The sequence below is a fragment of the Carcharodon carcharias genome, chromosome 17, assembly GCF_017639515.1.
Source record: "Carcharodon carcharias isolate sCarCar2 chromosome 17, sCarCar2.pri, whole genome shotgun sequence".
NCBI lineage: Eukaryota > Metazoa > Chordata > Chondrichthyes > Lamniformes > Lamnidae > Carcharodon > Carcharodon carcharias.
Genome location: NC_054483.1, coordinates 88,844,359 through 88,867,076, shown reverse-complemented (window position 1 = coordinate 88,867,076; position 22,718 = coordinate 88,844,359). Strand labels below are relative to the sequence as shown.

The 22,718-nt window shown below is 40.0% G+C and overlaps 1 protein-coding gene across 7 annotated transcripts in view; it reads right to left on the bottom strand.

Moving 5' to 3' along the window:
* The window catches only part of ppp2r2d (protein phosphatase 2, regulatory subunit B, delta), a 68,121-nt gene extending 47,091 nt beyond the window's left edge, over positions 1–21,030 (bottom strand). For 3 of the 7 annotated variants that reach the window (XM_041209568.1, XM_041209566.1, XM_041209572.1), the window contains exons 1-2: positions 20,814–21,030; positions 20,597–20,683 (exon numbers count right to left, since the gene is read on the bottom strand). In XM_041209568.1, the coding sequence (XP_041065502.1) occupies positions 20,597–20,608 (12 nt within the window). In that variant the 5' untranslated portion in view covers positions 20,609–20,683; positions 20,814–21,030. Of the gene's footprint in view, positions 1–1,718; positions 1,905–9,035; positions 9,151–14,830; positions 14,966–20,596; positions 20,684–20,813 lie in introns of all 7 variants that reach the window. The other 4 variants (XM_041209571.1, XM_041209570.1, XM_041209567.1 and 1 more) reach the window with 4 other exon arrangements.
* Positions 21,031–22,718: the final 1,688 nt, after the last annotated feature.

The following is a 22,718-nucleotide window of genomic DNA, read 5'->3' as shown; positions in this document are numbered from 1 at the left end:
GACACTTCTAGCTCTTAACTCAAGGTTTTGACCTAACTTTCCTCTGTCAGTTGTGGAATACTGACTTGAGGAACTGACACTATTTTCAGAAGCCAAATTAATTACACTATATTATTATAATGTATTAACTTGTTAAATGCCTTGAAAAGCTGAAATCCTATTTTTCAAGCTCAGTGTCAAGAAACCAGTTCTCATATTTGAGACCTTGGTATGTTTATTCGGGTGCAATTAGTGTGTAAGGGGCAACAAAAATCAGGCAGGGGAGGGGTATATAGGGGTTTAACCACACAGCAAGGCTGGGGAGAGGGTTGTGTAGCTTGGCAGTATGCTGGGATTCATTAGTGCTGGAAAGAGAGCAGGGTCTTCGGGGGTTATCAGGTGAATAGGAAATAAGTGGCTCTAGCAACTTTAGCCGATCGGGTGTCATTCTTCACCACTGCATTCTCATATGTCAGTAGCCTCCTCCTACCCATCAAAGCTCAATTTGTGCATCTGCGTTGTCCCATCAATTCCCTTGTTGTAAGCAGTTTCCATCTTTTCTTGTAAGAAGGCAATTACTACAAATACTGGAAATCAAAATGAAAAGAACAGAAAAGCTGGAAACACACAGCAAGTGATTAATGACCTGTATGTTTTCAGCTTCTTTTGTTTTTTTAGCCCTTTCTTAACCTTGAAAAAATACAGTGCATACTGAACACATCAGAAAATTGAGCACAATGATTTTTTATTAATTAAAAGATAAGAAACAGCCCTCACTCCCAGGAACACAGAAGTAGAACATTTCTCTCAACTATGGTACTATGAGTTTGCTGATTTACAGTCTTCAAATTAAAAAGTATCCATAAAAATTTAAGTCTAATACTCAAAAATATGGTTTAGAATTTCCAAATATTTATACATTTAAAAATTACACTAACTCGCGACTTGGCTCAAGAACTGAATTTGTATCCAAAATACATGTGGCCCACTGAACATATTTTCAATAAAAATCTTTTCATTGCTGCTCTTATGTGCTATGAATGGCTTATGATAGAAATAAAGCATTTGATAAACTTAGAGAAATAAATCTTTTGAGAGTTCTCTTTTGAAGTCATCTGGAAAAGTAAAGAAGCTCTCAAATCATCCAAACAAGGCCACTTTTGTATCAGCTCAAGTTGATGCAGAGATTGTTTACTGGAATTCCTTAAACATCACATGTTTAGTTGTAAATATTCTCCAACTGGAGGTAAAAATATGCTATTGAAACAGGCTGAGGCACTGAAGCACTTTTTTGAGTAATTATGCTACTAAAAGACAATGGAACAGAAACAATTAATCATTATTGCAAAATACCATTTTTAAACCTTACTTTAGACATTGGAAATTAGTGAAAAATGGAGAATAAGCATTTAAGTATTTTGAAAACTCAATTGTTTCAAAGTGTGACGCCAGCATGTTTACATAAAATGTTCCCAATATATTTGCATAAAAGTCAGTACAGAAAGTTGTTTGCGGCAAGCTATAGATTTTGTGGTCTGTTCATAGGAAAAACTGGAATGTGGTTTTTGACATTTAAAGCCGACCTGTCACATCCTGAACACAGAGTTCACCATTCATTCTAATGCAGCAAATCTACTCAAGCAATGAATTGTGTGGCTGACACAAGGCTACAATATTATACACCTTACTGGTACTAAAAGATACAAGCCTCAAATATATTTGTAATACCAATTACCTACCATTTACAAAACTTGTTTAAGATGCAAGTAACTGTTTTTCATGAAAATCTGTCAATTTTATTCTTTGAATGTCTGTCAGTTTCTTCTTCCGAATTGGTTAAGACTTCAGGAATCACTCAGGGAGTATTGAGGGCATCTGAGCAGGGGTACTCTTCAGGGAAGAGGAGATCTGGGACTTCAGTAGGGCTGCAGTAAAAATCAAAAACCGCGGTCAAGGCCCAAGACAACCCGTGAGCAATGCCACAGGAGATCGACTACAACAAAAATCTCACATTAAATACACTTAACTGAAACATTTCCAGAACAACTTAAGTTAATACACCCTGTCCGTATAAAAAAGGGTGACTAACCAGAATAGAAGCAAACATTACTATACTAGAAAATGTCAACACTCTGACAAAAATTACCATGCAAAATGCACAGGAATAGATTATGGAAAGTCTTGGAAAGCAAGGTATTTGGTAACAGAAAAGGCCTGATGTATAAATTTTTGTAAAAGAAAAACCTCTTGCAAACCTTACTTTAATAATTGTTTTAAATGGGTTTTATTAAATTGTGTTAATGCAAATAATCTAAAAACAGTTCCTTAAGAGAGAGCTGCTTACAGGCTTAGTTAAAACACAATGACATATTATTCAAAAGCACATTCAAGAACAGTGCCGATAGAGCCTTTAGCTAAGTCAGTGCTCTTCATTGCAAGGCCCGCAAGCCAGTGGCAGCTCCCATTAACACTAAGTGTGACTCCCCGACTCCATGTTGGTAAGTTAATGGGGCCTGTTCTGTAATCTCATTGAGAGTTGAGAAAGTTGAGAATTGTTTTAATGTTGTTTCCCATGTGACTGGCACCATTTTGGAGTAGCATCTCGCTGCTCCTGACCTCCAAGCTGCAGCCCATCTCCTCTGTGGCCTCTTCCCTGACCCACCCTCTCGCCAAACCTTCCACTCCCTGACTCACCTGCTCACCACTTCCCTTTCCTGGACTTGCATTCCCATTAAAGATCCAGATCCGATCTAAAGCTAGAGCTCCGATGTTGTGGAAGTACAAGCCCTGATGGTGCAGAAGTACCAAGCTTTTTTAAAATGACTGTCAAAGCTACTCCTGCCTCACTCACATCAAGACTTCAGAAGAGGGAAGCAAGTGGGAGCATTTAAAAAAATACATGGACTGCAGCAGCCCCAGCTTGGTACCTCTGCACTATCAGCACTTAGCTTTTCACAACATTGGAGCTTTGAATCAGATCTAGATCTTGAATGGGAACACAAGTCCAGGGGAGGGAAGCAGCGAGAAGATGAGTCAGGGAGTGGGAGGTTCAGCGAGAGGGTGAGCCAGAGAAGGGTAAGAGTCCAAAACCCGAAGGTTGGTGGTGGCGGGGGGGGGGGGGGGGGGGGGGGGGGGGGGGGGGGAACCACAATGCTAAGGGTTGGGGAGGAGGTGAATCTGCAGTCTCCAGGAGGATCAGGGAGGTGGTGGTTCAGGAAGCAGGATTGGTGGCAGGCAGGAGGTACTGTAAGTAGAAAGTTATATTTTAAAGCTTATTTTAAAAGAAAAAGTATAAAAGTTATTTCATTTACCAATGTAGGAATTTAGCTCTTTAAAGTTTTTAAAGTAAGTTCTGCATTAATCAGCTTTTTAAAAGTTTACTTGCATAGGTGCATTTTAATTCCTTAGATTTTCCTGGTTATTGTTTTATAAACGCTGTATTTTTTAAATTGTGCATGTATTTAAGTATAATATGTGATTTTGTTTTAATTACAAGCGTCGCTCTGTTACATTACATCATGAAGGAGTAGTAAGCAATGATTAGTTATTAATGTGGCTCTCACATTGCAGATTTTTTGAAGTGGCCCTTGTTGAAAAATAGTGAAGATCACTGAACTAAGTATTTAAAGCTAAGCATTAAGACTGATACTGACCATGTTTTCAGCAGGAAAAATACCAGTAAAGTTTCAACTGCTACAATACTTCAACACTTGATGGGAAAATGTATATTTCAAATTTTAAGACTACTAAAAGCCGAAAAACTTCAGAGAATCCAAACACTGAAATATTCACCTTGTGCTCATGCCTTAACTTAAATCTCTCCCCCTCCACTTCCAAAATCACCCACACACAGATCCAGTGACAGGATATTCATGTTGCCAAAATAAATATAATGGCTCATTTTTCATAGTTATTTAACTTTAAAACTACAGACTATCAAATATAAAAAAGACTTTTTACTTGACCCCAGCTAAATTTGTAACAATACATTTATATGCTTGATCTTGAAATGTGAGAGAGAACAGAAAATTTCCACCAATGAGACTATCTAGTTGACATCTACTAGTAGAAATCTTCTGTCAACTTTGTTTCATAAATTCTTAGATCCACAATTATAATGGAAATTACCACTGTGGCATCAACAGTAACAGGAGGGTGTAATTACAGCATGATAAGTTTATTCAGAATCCTAGAATAGAGCACAAAAAAGAGTAAATTTGACACCTTTTGCCTGTGCCAGCTCTTTGAAAGAGCTTCCAATTACCCCCACTCCCGTACTTTTTTTCCTTTTCAAGTTCTTTTTCAATTTTCTTCTGCAAATTTTTAAGTCTGCTTGCACCACCTTTTCAGGCAGTGCATTCCAGATCAATTTGTCACATGATTATTTTTCCTCTTTCATGTTGCCTCTAGCTCTTTTGAGAATCACCTTAAACCAGTGATCTTTAGCCACTGGAAACAGTTTCTCCTCATTTATTCTTATCAAAATCATGATTTTAAACACCTCTAACAAAACAGCCCTTAACATTCCCAACTCTAGGGAGAGCAACTAAGTTTCTCTAGTCCCCCACGTAACTGAAGGCTTTCATCCTGTGAACTATTGAACTATTCTAGCAAATCTCCTTTGAAACCACTCTAAGGCCCTGCCATTCTTCCTGAAGTGTGGTGTCCAGGATTGGCCACAATATTCAACTTGGGAGCAAGCCAGCATTTCATAGGGGTTAGCGTAACTTCCCTGCTTTTTTTTACTCTATGTCTGTACCTAGACAGGATCCTATCTTTCTCAACTTTCCTAGTCACCTCCAAAGAGTTGCATATGTACACTCCCATGTTTTTCTGTTCCTGTATCCACTTTAAAATTTAACCATTTAGTTTAAATTGCAGGCCATCAATCTTCCTACCAAAATGAATCACTTCACGCTTGTCTGCATTCAAATTCATCAACCACATGTTTGCCCCTTCCACTGGTCTACTTATAGCCTCCTGAAATCTGTTACTATTCTGCTCATTGTTCATACATTGCTGCGCTTAGTGTCAACTTTAAACTTTGAAATTATGCTGTGTATGTATGCCCAGTCCAGGTCATTAATAAACATCAAAAAGAGCAGTGGTCCTAATACCAATCCCATGGACACCACTGTACATACCACTCCAATCTGAAAAAATACCCAATCATCACGACAGACAGGTTTCCATCAATTAATCAATTCTGTATTCAAGCAGCCACTAATTCTTAATTTCATCCGGTAACAAGTCCATTATGTTGTACTTTAGCAAACACCTTTTGAAAGCCATATACACAACAATAACTGCTCTATCTCCACACACCCTCTGTCTAACTTTATTGATTTCTTTGAAGTAACAAACACGATTGTTGGGAAATAGAGATAGTTTAAGTAACTTATATTTGTATTTGTGGGTGTTAGGAATGAGTTTTAGCTTTAATGTTTAAGTTTGATTTGTGTTGCTGTATCTGTGTTAAGAAAGGTCAAGTTGAGTTTTAGTTTCACTTTAAAAGGTGCTTGCATTTCTAATGAGTTATGACTGTAAGAGAAGTTAAGCAAGAGTAGAAAAACTGGGCTGTTGCCTAGCAACAGGGGACCAGAGAGGAAGGCCCCTCCCACACACACACCCGCACACAGAAACTAGAAACAACGCTTTGATTTGGGAGCTGTTTGAGTTCAACTGGTTTTGAAGACAGCTTCCAGGCAAAAGCAGCTTAGAAGGCTCAGACAGCCAATTCCAAGCTCAAGTTGGTTGAAAGTAGCTGCCAGAGAGAGACTGGAGCAAATGGGACAGATAGCAAGTTCTAAGCTAAAAAAAAGTCCCAAATCCAGGGGAGTGGAACAGGAGAAAGTCCCAAGAAGACCTTCTAGTCAATGGAAGAACAGGAACCCGGGAAAGATCCTGTTCTGTGGAAGTGAAAGGAAGGAGCAGAGAGGAAGGTTCCAAGCTAAAGAAAGCAGATTTAAAGTGAAGGGCCAGAAGGTCCAAAAGGGACAACTGAAGGTCTGTAATTTTCACTATGGGCATGTGGAGCAATGCTTTACTACTGACGGCTGAGTCGGTGAGAGGGAGTGTTTGGAAGACAATTCAAATGCACGTCGTGACCTGGGGAGAGGAACATCGGAAGGAGAGTTCGAAACCCTGGAGGTGAGAGAAAGCATTGTTTTGGGAGACGATTCCAAGGCAAGTTCTTTGAAAGTGGAGATTGGAAACCCTCATGTGAAAGACGGAGTTCAGTTAGACTAGTTGGCTCACGGTGTGACAAGTGTTTGGGGGAAGCTGAAGAGAGATCCATAGCATCTGTCTGGGGTGGCATCTATCACTTGGTTTCAGAGGGTGTGGTGTGTCTGACCATAGGTCGCCAATTGGTTTACATGGACTATACTTACTGACTGTAAACATTTAGAGTATAAAATAGCTTTAGAAACTTGTTATCTCTACAAATCTGTATATATTTGTAGAGATATAATTGTGGGTGGAGTATTGTAATATAGTTCATCTTTTCTTGTTTAATAAATGTTTTATGCTTTTGTAAAAGTTCATTAGCTGACTCCAGTGACTCTGTTCAGTAGCCCCTCTCCACATATCTAAACAAACAAATAAAAGTTAGGGTCTATCAAGCTGGGTTCCACCCTGGGATCAGGCTTGTCCAGGGGTAACCTCAGCTGAGGATCAGAACAATTTGTATTTACCAAATCTGTGCTGGCTTTATTTATGAACCCACAATTTTCCAAGTGCCAAGTAATTCTGGCCCAGATCAATGTCCCTTAAAGTTTCTCCACCATTACGATGATTGGCTAGTAATCGCAGGGTTTATCTTTTCTGTTTCTTTGAACAGGATTGCCATTTGCAATTCTCTAGCCCTTTGGCACCACTCTTATAACTAAAGAGGGTTTGAAGATTGTGGCGAGAGCCCTTCAATTTCTACCCTTACTTCCCTTGATAATCTAGGTTGCATCTCAACCAAAACAAGTGACTTTTCTACTTTTAAGCATTGCCAACCTTTAAAGTGCCTCCTCTATTTTCATCCCACTTTCTCTACTACATGTTTATTTACTGTGATATTGGCAGATCCTCCTCTTCAGCCCTGCTATCTTCTTCCACATTGGTAGTTTATTATATGTATATGGTAAATAACATATTACTTTAAAATAGGCCTGAATTACATCAATGTTCCTTGGTTCATTGATCATCCAGCCTCTAAACTCTGTGTTGGTGCTGTCACCATGTGCAACTTATTTAAACATTCATAGGTTGACTAAAATGAATACTTTTTTTTTCAAAAAATGACTAGTCAGAAGATAGCCAATACATATTAAAGGTAGAAACACTAAAATCCTGACAAAAATTACCTTATAAAATACATTAAGATCAGGACCTGCAAATGCAATTAGCAGAATGGTGCTACATAAGTTGCAATGCATTTGAACCAGAGACTTTCACCACTCAAATCTGAATGCACTTAATGGTCAACATGCTTAAGAATCGATTTGACGGTTTCCACCGATTTGTTGGTGTTAGCAAAGGGTAAGGAAGGAATAAAGTCTATTTTCCAGATAGCTCAACAAAAAAATGTGCTGTGATGTGTCATGCATGAGCAAGTGGGTGTTTTGAACATTTTGAAGGAATGGAGGGTTCAAAAACCTAGTTGCACCAAAGCGGGGTGTTTTGAATCTCCATTTTTCACCACATAGGGAACCCATAAGCTGTGATTATTTTTCTTTAAATTTAAAAAACAAGACTGTACTTTATTCACCCTTCTTACAAGATGTTGTACAACATTTAGTCAAATAAAGATTGGATGCACCAAACCAGCCAGGATTTTGTTGCTTCCCCTTTAACAGCAAAATCGGGGGGGTGGGGGGAAGACAGACAACATTGCAGCCACTTGGGACACTCAGATTTTATTGTACATCAGGCTTCAGTCAGAAGTATTTTTAAAAAATTCTGATATAAGCAGTTTTAAGCTACTTCCTAGGTAGTACTGGTCAGTGGTTATCACTTCAGTCCCATGCAAAATAAATTTGCTATTTGTATCATAATGCTCAGCTTTGATCAGCTCAATTTTTAGTCTCTACTATACCACACGAAGATAGAAATTCTAAATGACAATTTAAAAAAAACACACACACAAGAATTGCTATTTAACATATTTGAAAGTGAGATTTTAAATCTGCATGTGAAAATCAGCAATAGTTGCATGATGGCGTGGAAGCTTTTACACATTCATACAGCAAGCCAATTTCAGCCACAAGTGCCAACTAGACAATAAGAACAACTGGTGTACATCATTCGAGCTTCCAGAGGCTAGTTAAAAAAAATGGCAATTCAGAATTCTGGCAAAAGATCCCAGCCCCATAACTTGGTCACGCAGAAAGAGTCAAAATACATAGGATATATGGCACAGAAACAGGCCATTTGGCCCAGCCAGCCAACGTTGGTTAAAAAACAAAAATAAATATTAATAATAAACTCTGAATACAATCTTTTTCCCCAAACTACTGCATTCTGTCCTACCAGAATGTGTTGCACTTTTTGCAAAGCTGTTTAGTGTACTTAATGAAAGCTGGTAAGCCAAAAATAAGCCTAGGGGCCATCTTCTCAAAGACAATTAAGGAAGGGCAATAAATGTTGGCCTTATCATTAACACCCATATCCCATGAATTGATTTTTAAAAAGTCACCAAGAAACCAAATCAGGAATTCAGGAGGCATTTCTTCACTCAGAATACGGAATTCTCCACAATATGGAATAGTCGAGATGAATAACAGATGCATGAGAGAAAGGAATAGAAAGTTATGCTGATAGGGTTAGATGAAGAGAGGTGGAAAAAGGCCTGTGTGGAGGATATATGCCAGCAAGGACCAGGGGCCAAATTATTTGTTTCTGTGCTGTACATTCTAAGTGATACAGCAAGTTCGTTGGCCAAAAGGGTTTGAGTTACATGTGGTATTCATTAATAAGTCATTGGCTTCTACAATTCTACTGCAATTGAAGGAGACTTGTTACAAAGCAAGATCAGTTGAACAAATGCTCTTGCACAAATGACTTACATGCTGTGTTTTTGGAAAAGGTGTTACCATTCAGGCTTCTTCAGCTACTCACCACCAAATGGTACAATTAAAACCAGGGACTTGCCAGAGGCCAGAACTGCAGCAGCACAGATATCTGAGGTTAGAAATGAGAGGCAAGGCAAGGCCATCAAGAGATTTGAAAACAAGGATGAGAATTTTAAAAAAAATCAAGGCCATGTAATCTCCGAAGACAACGTCAAATTCCCTTCCTGCTGTACTTCAAGCAGAGTAAAAATAGAAACCATTCAGGATGAGATCTTTGAGAACCCATTTTAAGTTAAGAAGTGGAGAACAGAAACAAAACACAAAATGAAAATATCAAACAATAGCTTATGACTTAAAGGATAATTAATCTCTGATCAATTACACAGGATTTATATCTGATCCAAATATAATCTGTTATATCAGCTTTATTGAATTTCCAATTTTTCCCCTCAGGCACTTACATAATTTATGCACTATTCAGCAAGACATAACTAAATTTTAATGAAAAAGGAAGGTGTTCAATGGCCAGAATATGTCACAAAAACTTAGATGCTGTGAAAGAACAACAGCACATAAGGTGTGCCAAAGAACCCAAGAAAAACACTGAAGAAGCTCCAGGCTGCAAGAAACTAAACATGCAACAGCAATAAACATGTGGAAACCTATCAGCAGTTCAGAGAGAAATTAAACATAGTGCAGAATAACTTTACTTGCTGAAATTTCAACAATGATTTAAGTTGCCAAAACCATTATACCTATGTAATGTTCAATGGGGAAACAAGGCAATGAGTTGGTACCTGTACGGCTAAAACATATGCATCTTCCCAAAGTAAATTAATGATCTAGAGAGGTTGAGTTTGTTAATGTGTTGAGAGTAAATTCAGAGCTATTTGAAAGCATCTAATCAAAGCATGTACAGAGAAATCAAAATGACAAGGCTAATTGTGAGACTGTTGAATACTGGGAATTTTCAATACTTGAATACTGTCGTAATTCCAGAAAAGTATTAATACATAATTCCTGAACTGAATTATTTGACTACTGTAACATGCTGTAATCTGCTAACTGTATTATGTACAAAGTCAAACTTTCTGCATGTACTTTGTATAGGAAAATCCCTATCAATTTACAATTGTTCACATTAAGTTTGAATGCAATTTTTCTAACCATCTTGTTTCACGCTTCAAAACTCACTCAAATGCAAATGTGAACGCTGTTTGTAATGGTTATTTATATGAACACATTAATTCAAATATATGTATATTTACTGTTTGAATTGTACAAAACTGCCTTCAATTGTGTACCAGGGTACTCATTCAAGACTGGAACAAAATTGAAAGTGTAATCACATTCAAAAATTCTCTGCTTGTCCCCAGTTGGCAGCTATTGTGTTGTCATTTTAACAGAAGACTACAGCAGAAACAAATTTTAATGACAAAACCTCTCACAAATATATTCACCTAACTTGCTTGGATTTATACCAAATGATCTGGCTAAGTATCCTTTAAAATAGAACATGTAATTGCCACAGACTCCTTCCATGCTCTGTGACTTTGTCCAGTAAGTAATTGAGACCAAGGTCAGGAATATTACCAAGTTCAATCCCAGTGTGCACCGAGTTAGCTGATCTCAGCCAAGACAGTGTTACAACTAACCTTAAGCATGGAAGGAACAACTTACCAGGATTCATTTCTCATGGAAGTGTACATGTGTGGTCAAGTAAGTTCAGGTTTGGATATGGCTGTGATGCCCCATGAACAAATAGTCTGCTGAGCTGGCAGATAATGGAAAGGTCCATACCTTCAATAAATAGCAATTATTCATGCGCAAGAGTGTGTACAGGCGAGAGAAAAACTTCCAAAATCAGCTAAAATCATAATCAGTTTCTGACTAACATTTTTTGGTGGGATGATCGGGAATGCCAGTGAAAAGCTTAAACTGAAACTGGCACTTATACAAATGCAAAAGCATTTTGTCATTACCCACTGTTGAGTCATATACCACATGTTTTATTTTGTATTGATTGCTGAATTATTGTAATTTTTGGAAACTAATAGATATTAAAGTGACAAGTGAGATTATCCATACTGAACATATCTACACTGGGATATATTTTAAGATAAAGAACACCAGATGCATGATTCTGTACCATCAGCAGTGCTTACAAACATAACCATTTCAACAAGTGATCCACTTCCACTGTTAACTCCCAGGATCTGATAGGGAAAGGAAAAGCCTCAGAATACTCACAGCTCTTAGTCAGATACTATTTTTCCTCTAGCTCGAGCTTTGAACAGTTGGCCACCTCCATACCACACATGTTGACTATTGATAGTCAATGCGGTTAAACTGGCTAATTTTAGTTGTGCTTTAACATAAATTAAAAATATTGAAAGCATGACAATCCAGAATAAGGCCATTTTTTCAAGGATTCAGAACAGCGTGAAGCTTTATCATTCACATCCTTCTAGACTAGCTCCTGACCAGACCAACCAGAGTAGAAATGAATGCAATGCTTGTTTTCCAGTGGAAAACCAGCAAAGATCAGTAAATAGCCTGGTGAACAGGAAGGATGAAATACACACACAGCCATGAGTGGGTGTGGGGTGGGGTTTGAGGGCCAGAGGCTGCACTTCAATTAAACTATTTAAAAGATTAAACAGTTTAAATTTGACTTGGTTTTGGGCCTCGGAACATAAATCGGGTGAAAGAAAACAAAAAACCTGGTTGATTGCAGTTACAGTACAATATCCAGGCAGATCTTATCAAATGTTCAAAAACCATTTCCTTTATAAAGCATTAAAGTCAAAAAATTGGAAAGTGAGGATTAAGTGGACAGGGAGTGCCCATCATATGAAAAACTTAGTGTAATAGCTCTGCCGTGACATTACTTATGCTGAGTCAGAAGTTGCACCATCTGACAAAAGGGTGTTCACACCATTTAGGGGATATCAAAAGCGAACACTTAGTGACCGAGTAAATCAAGATTAATTCTTTTAAAATTAAATTCTGGAGTTTGTGGTTTAAATTCTAAACTGTCCATTTTTTAAAGAAAGCTATAAATAAGTGGAACGCAATAAAATATATAAACACACACCAAATGATCTGCTGAATCTCACAAGGAGAATCAAGACTAAAGGAAACACTCGAGTAAAAGTGATGTTGATGATGGGCCTACAGCTTAGACTACTTATTATGTGAGTAAGTGGACTGTCTACCGTGGGGCCTCTCAAGACTGAAGAGAGCAATGCGAGATCAGTATGGACGTCCGCAAATCTGGCAATTCATGTTGTTTCTGGTGCTTGGGAAGCTTCTGCAGCTGCGCAACTTCTGGCATGTTGGATATTGCAAACTTGGTGTAGATTGTCCTTGAAGGACACTGAACCAAGGTTTCAATGTTTGCTTCCACATGGGTCAGTCAGCTCCAGTGATTTCCCAAGAGAGATGGTCTGCAATGCAGCAGTTTGTAAGGCTCTGCTTTAGGGTGTACTTATCATTTGCTGTGACTACCTTGATGCTGTTTGTCCTGAGACAGTTTCCCATTGAAGACCTCCTTGGACATTTTGTTGTCATCCATGAGAGAGACAAGGCCTGCCCATCCATGTTGAATTTTCTGGAGAGTGGTTTCCATGCTGTTAAACCCAGCGTGAAGATGGACCTCACTGTTTATAATTTTGCCCTGCCATTGCATTCTCATGATGGAACACAGGGGTCTCTGGTGGAAGTGATCCAGAGCATTGATGGGATGCCACAATTCTGCACCATTCAGGAGGGTGCTAAAGAGAATGGTGTGATAAAATTTGATGGCAGTCTACAGCCTAATGCCATGCCACTTCCAGATACAATCATGGAGTCAGCCATAAGCAGATCTTAATTTCTGGATGCATGCACCAATATCTTCATTAATAGTGGCATCCCTGAGAACAAACTACCAAGGGCTGAGGATTTTTCTACAATCTTGAAACTGGTGCAATCAATGCGTGGTGCTTCATAGCTTGTGCCTGGTGCAAACTGAAACATAGCTTCCGATTTGAAGATCAAAGCCTTTGGCAGCACTTGAGAATTTGTTTGCCAAAGTCTGAATAGCTTTCCTCTCATGGGCAGCTAGGGCAGAGTAATCTGCATACAGTTCTCCGATTACTGCCTCTGACTTTGGTGGAGGCACGCAGTCTGGAGATTGAAGAGCTTCGCTGAACAGAATCCAATATAGATGCATATCTCTGATGGCTTCCTTAAGCTTACAAAGAGATTGAAGAGTTGGGGAGCCACAACGTATCCTTGCTTTACCCCATTGGTTATCACAAAGACATTGGGCATCTCATCACAAGCACAAACAGCTTGGTTGTTGATTGCGGGGCAGCTAGAAGACTTGCATCTGAGAGCTGTCTGTTGGAGAAGATAGAAGAAGCTTGCATCATGCTCAATGTAAGGGGAGACCGACAAATGGGGATCATGGCATACTTGGCATAAAAAAGCTTAAGCTGTGAAAACTTGAGAGAAGCTTGTCTACAAAGTAAAGAGTTATATGAAAGATTTAATCAAAGAGGAGGTGAGGTGGGGTGGCGGGTGGATGGAGAAGAGACAGAGGCATATGACAATGCGATTAAGGAAATGTGAAGTCAGGGAATAAGGTGGAAAGATCTAATTAAAGACAAAGCTTGCAATAAAAGTTGTTCGCTTAAACAAGGCATCCAACTCTTGAGGCGTTTTTGGGTACCAGAGCAAGCCCTCATCCTTTCACATGGTGATGACAGTGGGATAGACATCAAAACCGCAAGTGAGGAGGCTGATAAGGAGCAAGTGCTTTTTATTTTACCACAAATGGTTAGGAAAGGTCTATTCACAGTCAAAGGACTGGCAATTTAAGTGTGTTTCAAAGAACCAATGCCTAGAGACTCGAATGTCGAGCAATCAAAGCATGCGCTAGGAGTAGAGAGTCGTGAGCAGCATGACATTGCGTGAAAGGCAGGTCAGAATCACAGCAGAGTGAAACAAAATAAAGGAGTGTAGTGCACAGAACCAAAGGTAGTGAACCAGTGCAGATCAAGAAGAACTGGGGAGATGAGCAAGTACAACTTTGTGCTGGTCATAGCAAGTGGGGCATATGGGAGTTTGTGAATAATGATAATTTGGAAGACAGCAAAGAGTGCTCAAGGAGTTTCAGGTGATGAAGGCATATATGAGTTTCAGCTTCAGTGATGAAGTAGTATGTAGAGGGGCAACCAACGTTGCAGAAGTGGAAATGGTCTTCAGTATGAATAGGGATGTAGTTCAAAGTGTAACACCATGCTAAAATTACATGGTCTTGTTTAATCATCATAGGTGAAATTCTGAAATGCCTGCTTAGCAGTATTATGAAAGTAATATAACCGGCAACTACAAAAGTTCATGGGGAAACCTCGACAGTTTAATAAGGTTTCACAATTTGTTTTCTCAATATTACATTTTACACAAGTAAAAATTTTTAGACAAGTAGGCAAGCTACATAGTGCTTTGGAGAGACCACACCTGCAGTACTGTGCGCAGCTTTGGGCTCCATATATAAAGGAAGGATATACTTACCATGGAGACAGTACAGCAAAGATAGTATATTAAGGACTGAGGTTGACAGATTTTTGATCTCAGGGAATCAAGGGATATGGGAAGTGGGTAGGACTTTGGAGCTGAGGCCGGAAGATCAACCACTATCGCACTGAAAAGTGGAGCAGGCTCGAGAGACCATACAGTCTATTCCTGCATCTAATTATATTCACATCTCACTTACAAGGCTGTATCTTGTATCGCAGTACCTTTAGTGCTTTTGCTCAAAAGTCTGAGTTGCTGGCAAAAATCTGGGCTTGAAGCTCATCTTCTTCTTAGAGCTATTATTCTGTTGTCTGAAGAGGTGGTTACCAAATTCACCTGTGCTTACGATTCCCAGGATGCTATGTGACAGGATGAGCATACAATGTGAAGAACGTTCTAGATTTATTTATTTTCAGCTAATGTTTTAACCGCCCAAATTATTTCAAAACAAACCAGAACTTGAATTTTAGAACTATTTCTGACTAACTGATAAAACACATACAACAGTGATTGGTCTCCATGATCTGACCTGATTACAGCCAGAGTGACTAGCTTTATGTCCAAGCTCAGAAACAGAAACCACGTCAGAATTTTCAAATATAATTAATTTAGAGTGTGGACGTCACTAACTAGGCCAGCATTTATTGCCCATCCCCAATTGCCCTTGAGCTGCCTTCCTGAACTGCTGCAGTCCATGTGGTGTATGTACAACCACAGTGCTGTTAGGGAGGGAGTTCTAGGGTTTTGACCCAATGACAGTGAAGAAATGGCGATATATTGCCAAGTCAGGATGGTGAGTGGCTCGGAGGGAAACTTCCAGGTGGTGGTGTTTTCATGCGTCTGCTGCCCTTATCCTTTTAGATGGTAGTGGTCGTGGGTTTGGAAGGTACTGCCTAAGGAGCCTTGGTGCAGTTTCTGCAGCGCATCTTGTAGATGGTACACACTGCTGCCACTGTTCGTCAGTGGTGAACAGTTGTGGAAGGGGTGCCAAACAAGCAGGCTGCTTTGTCCTGGATGTTGTCAAGCTTCGCGTGTTGTTGGAGCTGTGCTCATCCAGGCAAGTGGAGAGTATTCCATCACACTCCTGAACATTGCTTGCACAGGGGATGCATGACATCAGCATCCCTCAGCTATTCAAAAATCCCAATTTTTAATTTATTTAATAAGCACAAACATCTACGTTGCACCTTCCTTATTTTTAAGGTGCCCCAAGTCACTATATAATCACAATAAAACTGTCACAGTTATATGGACAAACAGAGTAACTAATTTGCTTATAACACAGGCCCACAAACAGCAATGAGATAAACAGTTAAACCATCAAGCTTCACTTTTCCTGGCCTTCGGGGGTTGGGGTGGGGATGGAATACACTGAACCCAATTTCCCCTGCACATGGAAAATAGAACATCTGGATACATATATATTCTGCTCATGCAGAGAAGTCAGAGTCTGACCTTTTGCATACTGTTCAGATGGAAAATTTTATCAGCAACCTGATCATGCACGCGGCACTGTCACCTAAACATAAGATAGACAAGTATGGCAACCCTTTAGTTTTCGTCTTAAGGAGCATATCCAGAATGCACTTGGGACAATTACTTAATTAATCCCTCAGCTAACGTCTCAAAACAGATTAGCTGAATCAATCCTGTGTTATTTGGGGTTCTTGCTGTGGGTAAACTGGTTACTATTTTGCTTATAAGGCTGATTTAAAAAGAAATATGTTCATGAGGTGTGGGTGTCACTGGCAAGACAATTATTTGTCAATATATTTCCGCGTCAGGATTTCTTGGATGTGCAAGGTGCCTTTAGAACTTTTGGGCAGACAACTTGGACTTGCATGGAAAGGCTTGCGGGTGTCCCAAGTTCTACTTTCCAGATTGCTGCGCATCAACAGCACGGGAGCATAGGGGCAACATTGGTCAGGATAGTGTGGCTTGGAGGGAACTTGTAGTTGGCTGTGTTTCCATGTGCCTGTCCTATGTGGTGAAGGTCGCAGGTTCTGAAGGTGCTGTTGAAGGGAGTTTGGTGAGTTGTTGCAGATCGTCTTGTATATGGTACACACTGCAGCCTCTGCATGCCGTTGGTGAAGGGAGTGAATGTTTACGGTGTCAATCAAGTGGGCTGCTTTGCTCTGGATACTTTCTTCAGTGTTGTTGGAGCAGCACTCATCCAGGCATTTGGACAGCATTCCATTACACTTTTGACTTGTGCTTTATACATGGTGGAGAGGCTCTGGGGAGTCAGAAGGCGAATTATTTGCCACAGAATACCCAGCCTCTGATCTGTGTAGCAGCTTGCAACACTTTTGAGGATGTGAAAAATATTCATATCTTTCAGATACTGAAGAGTACAAGCTTAAAAAATCAAATTTCGTATATTTTGGTATATTTTCTTCCTGCCCATTGACTGCACTGTAATCTTATTTAAAATTCAGCTTTTCCTCTTGGCAGTACACAGTAAAATAAAAAGTCATGTGGTAGTACAGAACTTGAGTACTGCTGGAAAAAGATATGCCGAAGCTTTTCGTTTTGCACTCAGGACAATTCGCAAGAATACCAAATTATAAAAGGAATAATTTATACTGCATGAGAAGAGAGTGCTGATTGGTTAGCAAGTGGACTCTGATTGGTAGAGGTGTTGCCATGGGGCAACTCATAACCAAAGTTTGACAGTTAACTTGTCTGTTAAATTCAAATCAGGCAGGTGAGTTAAATTCAAATCAGGCAGGTTAACTTCGATTGGTCAAGGCATTGCCCTTGAGAATAAACCAGAGAATGGCTGTCACCAATTTTGTTCAGCTAAAAACAGGCGCAATGTGTACATTTTCTTCCTGTCTGCAAAGAACAGGGCCCTGTGTATTAATATATGTAGCTTCTAGCACACGTTAAGTACACCGCACTGTAAGCCCAACTGATAATCTTACATTGGTTATCAGTATAATTCTTAGCACATTCAGGATTATTTAGCAAATATTGTCCAATCTCGGAATCACTTCTTAACGTCGGACACTGTGTTTTGAGTTTGCCAGCACAGGCTGGTTGGGTACAGTAGGTACCTTGCCTGTTACAAGCAGTCAAAGGGACATGCTATTTGATACAATCCACCAGTCTTTGGGACGTACGGCCTATATACCTAACATCACACCGATACTGAAATTCATATGCCACATTACTCCTTTGTGTGACAGGCAGAATTACTCTACGGCTTGACAGCAGCATCCCATTAGTGGCGAACACCATTTGTGCTGTTACTGCATATTAGCAGTGTGAAACAGCTAGCTTCACCTATTGCTCAAATTTTTGAGATACCTGACCCTTCCAGGGTAATCTGAGGTAGTCTGGATACCTTTCAGGACTGAAAGTGGTGGCTTTCAGCTAATTCATGGGTTTGCGCAATACACAGCGAGCAGTGATCTGATCAAGAAAGCCTTTATCTCACAGGGTAGCTTTGATGCATCCTACTTCAGCATCAAGCTTGCATGATGAACAAATAGCTTGGGCCTTATTTACAAGATTGCCAATAAGGCCAATCTTATAACCGCAGGAATCCCAATGCAAAAATTGACCAGTGAAGGTAGTAGAGAACCTCCTGACAGATCCCTCAACTGCACATCAAGGAAAGGGAGCTCATGTGACTGCTCCATTTCGAATGTGAATTTGAGCACAGGATGGAGCCCATTAAGGGGTGCAAGGAAATCCTTACATGCAGCTGCGGATTCAAATATGGCAAATGCACCATCTATATATTGGAAATATGCAAGGGATAGAAACTCATCCAACTATCAATAGTTGCAGAGCAATAACTGAAGGTACAAACTGCAATAAAGTTGTGTATAACAAAAAATTACTAGAAGCATGTTCATAGCTGTAACACTGTATATCACGCAAGCCTTGCTCTGAGCTTAGGATTGTCAGCCATGCCCTAATACTGTACATTGTAGTTCTCTAATTTCTATAGTAACGTACCTGAAACCAGAAGATTTTTTTAATATTAAACTGGCACAAATTTTCACAGTTAATAATAATCAGTGAATTGGATAGGTTAGCAGAGAAATATTTAAAATTAAGCTTCATTAAGTTTTATCTTCCTCAGTCTCAATGATTCTTATTAATGTCACTTCCCTTAATACTATGTTACGCCACAATGCATGCAGCAAATAATGGTTGCAATAGAAAAGAGAAAGTGGCAAAGCAATTATACTTTGTATTTTTTCAAGCTAGCAACAAAACACACACAAAGTAATACTCCTCAGAACAAATGCTCACTCAGCTTTCATCTTTCAAAAACTATCTGAAACTCTCCACATAAAACAACCAATCTTAAAATATGTAATGGGAAGTAAGCTCTTTGAGATAAATACATACATTATATAAAATACATAAAATCAAATTCTAGGAAGCAAGTTAATGATAGTAATTTGCTCAAGGAGTGCAAAGGCATTCATGAATTAGTGCTACAAGTTTCTGCGGTTTACCACATCTGAGCCCCTCAACTGAATTACTAATTTGTAATTCCTGTACAGGATTATCACTCCATATGATCAATCGGAAGATCATGCAAATCAGGATTCTTTATGTCGGTTCACAACTTAGTTATTTTATGAGTTGAAAGTAAATCATAAATCTATTTTCAGTGAAGTTTTATATTTTTCTGTTTCAAACAACCGGAAACAGCAACAATAATTACCAACTCATGTATAGTATGAACTTGAGAGTAAAACCTTTTACTCTATTTCAAACAATCAAAAGAGCATCCTGTACTCCCTGCATGAATTTTGACATTTTCCATTGCATGGTAGATTTAAACCCAGGTCCCACAGTGAAAAGAAAACTGTATTATGGATTTTATTTCTCAAGATAGTACAAAAATCTGTAGCCTTCAAATAATTCACCCAAATTACAAATAATGCTCATGACATAATATACATGAACCTAGCCCATTAAACTACCTCCCATCTTTATTACTTGAGAATTATCATCCCTGCTTCTGAAAGAATTAATTTAGATTATGAGTGTATACAGGGACTAATGTTATATTTACTTCAGATAACGATTGGCTGACTATACAGGGAGATGTAATGAAGTTTGTTCGTTGTTTTGAATGGTAGCATAAACAGAATGCTATCCTTGAGGTTCATGATCAATGTGCTTGAAATATTTGAAGTACTTATTCACCAGCAGGTTTTTGGCAAAAAAAAATGGGAGTTGACTGTTTTTTTAGACAATATTATTAAAACAGTAAAAACATTAGAATCCACATTAACCACACCAATAATGGCACAATGCATATTACAACCACATTTAATATATATGAATTTTTTTTTGAAAAATATAAAAGCTAAAAACACATCACTGCTTTTACTTAAGAGATTGCTACTAGCTGAATGCACTGTCTCTAACACAACACACATTTTAATTAGGGTATTATCGAGTTGTTTTTAAAAAAAGCATAGCTCCCTCAACGTGAAATTCATAAGGCAAACGTTTCAAACTCTTGAATAGGATCTGCTTTCAAATCAAATACATAAAAGTGCTAGAAATTCTACATATTTATTATGATCTACTTCAAACACTTGTGGCTGGATGTCTTTAATGTGAGCAAGCAGATCTCCGGAAATCTGTTCTTAGCGTTATCCCTTTGAACTATAAAAGGCAGGTAACCTGGAGGAGCGCGTCATATTCCAATCACTCACCAACAACCCCCCCCCCCCCCCCCCCCCCCCGCTCAGGACTCAGGGCGGACGCACAACATCTGCGTCACTCACACCGATGAGGAACTTTTATTCAGTTTAATGTTAAACTAAGAAGCTTCCCGAGCGTGTGCAGCCTCTGGGCGATGTTATCTGAGGCTGCAGGGATGCCGGGGGCGGGAGGGGGGGGGGGGGGGTGCGTGGGAGGAGAGAGACAGGGCACTCGGAGCTGCCGCTCCCGCTCCGCCCTGACCTTTGACAGCAACCCCGACTCGGCAGTACCAACTCCTCACTCACCCTCCGCCACATCCTCGTCGACGGCACCTTTCACCTGGGAGAAACACCACTGCAGGTCGTTACCGCCGCTGCCAATACCTCCGACCCCTGTTTAAAAAGAAAATCAGTGTCAGTCGCTAAAGCAGCCGGATGGGAGCGTCCGAATCCCCCCTCCCCTCCTCCTCCTCTCCTGAGGAAAGGAAGGCATGAGGCCCCCATCCCCGGCCCACACACTTACCCGCCATGTCTTTCCGATCAAACCCAGTGAGCTTCTCGCCCCTCTCCCGGGGCCGGGCTGGACGAGGCGAGCGGCGGCTCAGTGATTCCGGCCAGGCAATAAAGGATTTTTTTTTAATATTTTTTGTTTTTGGCCTGGAAGCTGAGGGCAGGATTTCAGATCCCTCCGGCCGTCAGCGAGAGGCCAAAATGGCGGACATGGCCGGGCGGCATGATGCGCTGACGTCACCGCCTGGCGGCGCGCGCAGTCCGCTCTTAAAGGGGACGCTACAGAGTAATGGGCACACAGGCAGCCCTTGGGCAACTGCATCATGGCGTGCACCCAACACAATCTCCTGAGGAAATGTAGAAAATTTCCCTGGATATGTACCCCCCCCCACCCTCACTCTCCTTCAAATGCATCAAATAGTCGTTTGGTAGTACAGAACTTGGGAGTATTACTGAAAAAAAGAGGCTTTTCATCTTGCACTCACCAGGACCCTCACAAGAATACCTATACAAAGGGGAAAACAGAAAGTTATACTGTATGTGAAGAGCATGCTGATTGGTTGGCAAGTGGAGTTGCCATATTTGCACCACTGATGGTGACTGGCAGTTAACTGCCAAGCATTGTTTGAAATTTAAACCAGGCAGCTTGACTGTGATTGGTCAAAGCATTGCCCTGAGGACTGAGTCAGTGAATGATGTTACATTTTGTTTAGCTGAAACAGGCACAACGTATGCACATAAAAGCAAAATACTGCAGATGCTGGAAATCTGAAATAAAAACAGGAAATGCTGGAAAAACTCAGCAGATCTGACAGCATCTGTGGAAAGAAACAGAGTTAACGTTTTGAGTCCATATGAGAGTCATAGGGACTCGCAACGTTAAGTTTGTTTCTCTCTCCACAGATGCTGTCCAATGTGCGTACATATTCTTTCTGTCTGCAAAGAACAGGGCCCTGTGTATTAAGATATGTAGCTTCCAGTACATGCAAATGCACCACATTGTGAGCCTGACTGACAATCTTAAATTGGTTGTCAGCATCATTCTTAGCACATTGAGGAATGTTTAGCAAATGTTGTCCAATCACGGAATCACATCTAATGTTGGACACGGTGTTTTGAGTTCTGTGAGCATGGGCTGGTTGGGTATGGTCTGTACCCTGTCCAATGCAAACAGCAACTGGGACATGTTGTTTGATCTGATCTGCGAGTCTTTGGGACGTACAGCGAGCTTTAGCTGTTGCTCAAAGTTTTGAGATACCTTGCCCTTCCAGGGTAATCTGGGGTAGACTGGGCACTTTTCAGTGCCGAAAATGACAGCCTGAGGCCCTATCATGAGTTTGCGTGATATACAGTGTGAAATGATATGATCAGGGTAGCCATTATCCTGCAGAATGCCTTTGATGCGCCCAATTTCAGCATCAAGTTTGCATGGTGAACAAATGTTTCGGGCCCTATTTACAAGGTTGTCGATAAGACCAATCTTGTAGCTTGTGGAACTGTAAGAATCCCAACGCGTATATTGACCAGTGAAGTAGCTGTTTCACGCTGCTACTATGCAGCCACTAACAGGATGTCGGTAAGCCAAAAAGACATTCTGCATTTACAAATGAGTAATGTGGTACATGAATTGCAATGCTAGTATGATACTAGGTATGTAGGCTGTACGTCCCAAAGATTGGCAGATTGTATCAAAGAGCATGTTGCAGCCGCTATTCACACAGGGCAGGATACAGACCTTACCCAACCAGTCCGTGCTTGCAAAACTCAAACACAGTGTCCAACATTAGATGTGATTCTGCGATTGGACAACATTTGCTAAATAATAAAAACAAAAAACTGCGGATGCTGGAAATCCAAAACAAAAACAGAATTACCTGGAAAAACTCAGCAGGTCTGGCATCATCGGCGGAGAAGAAAA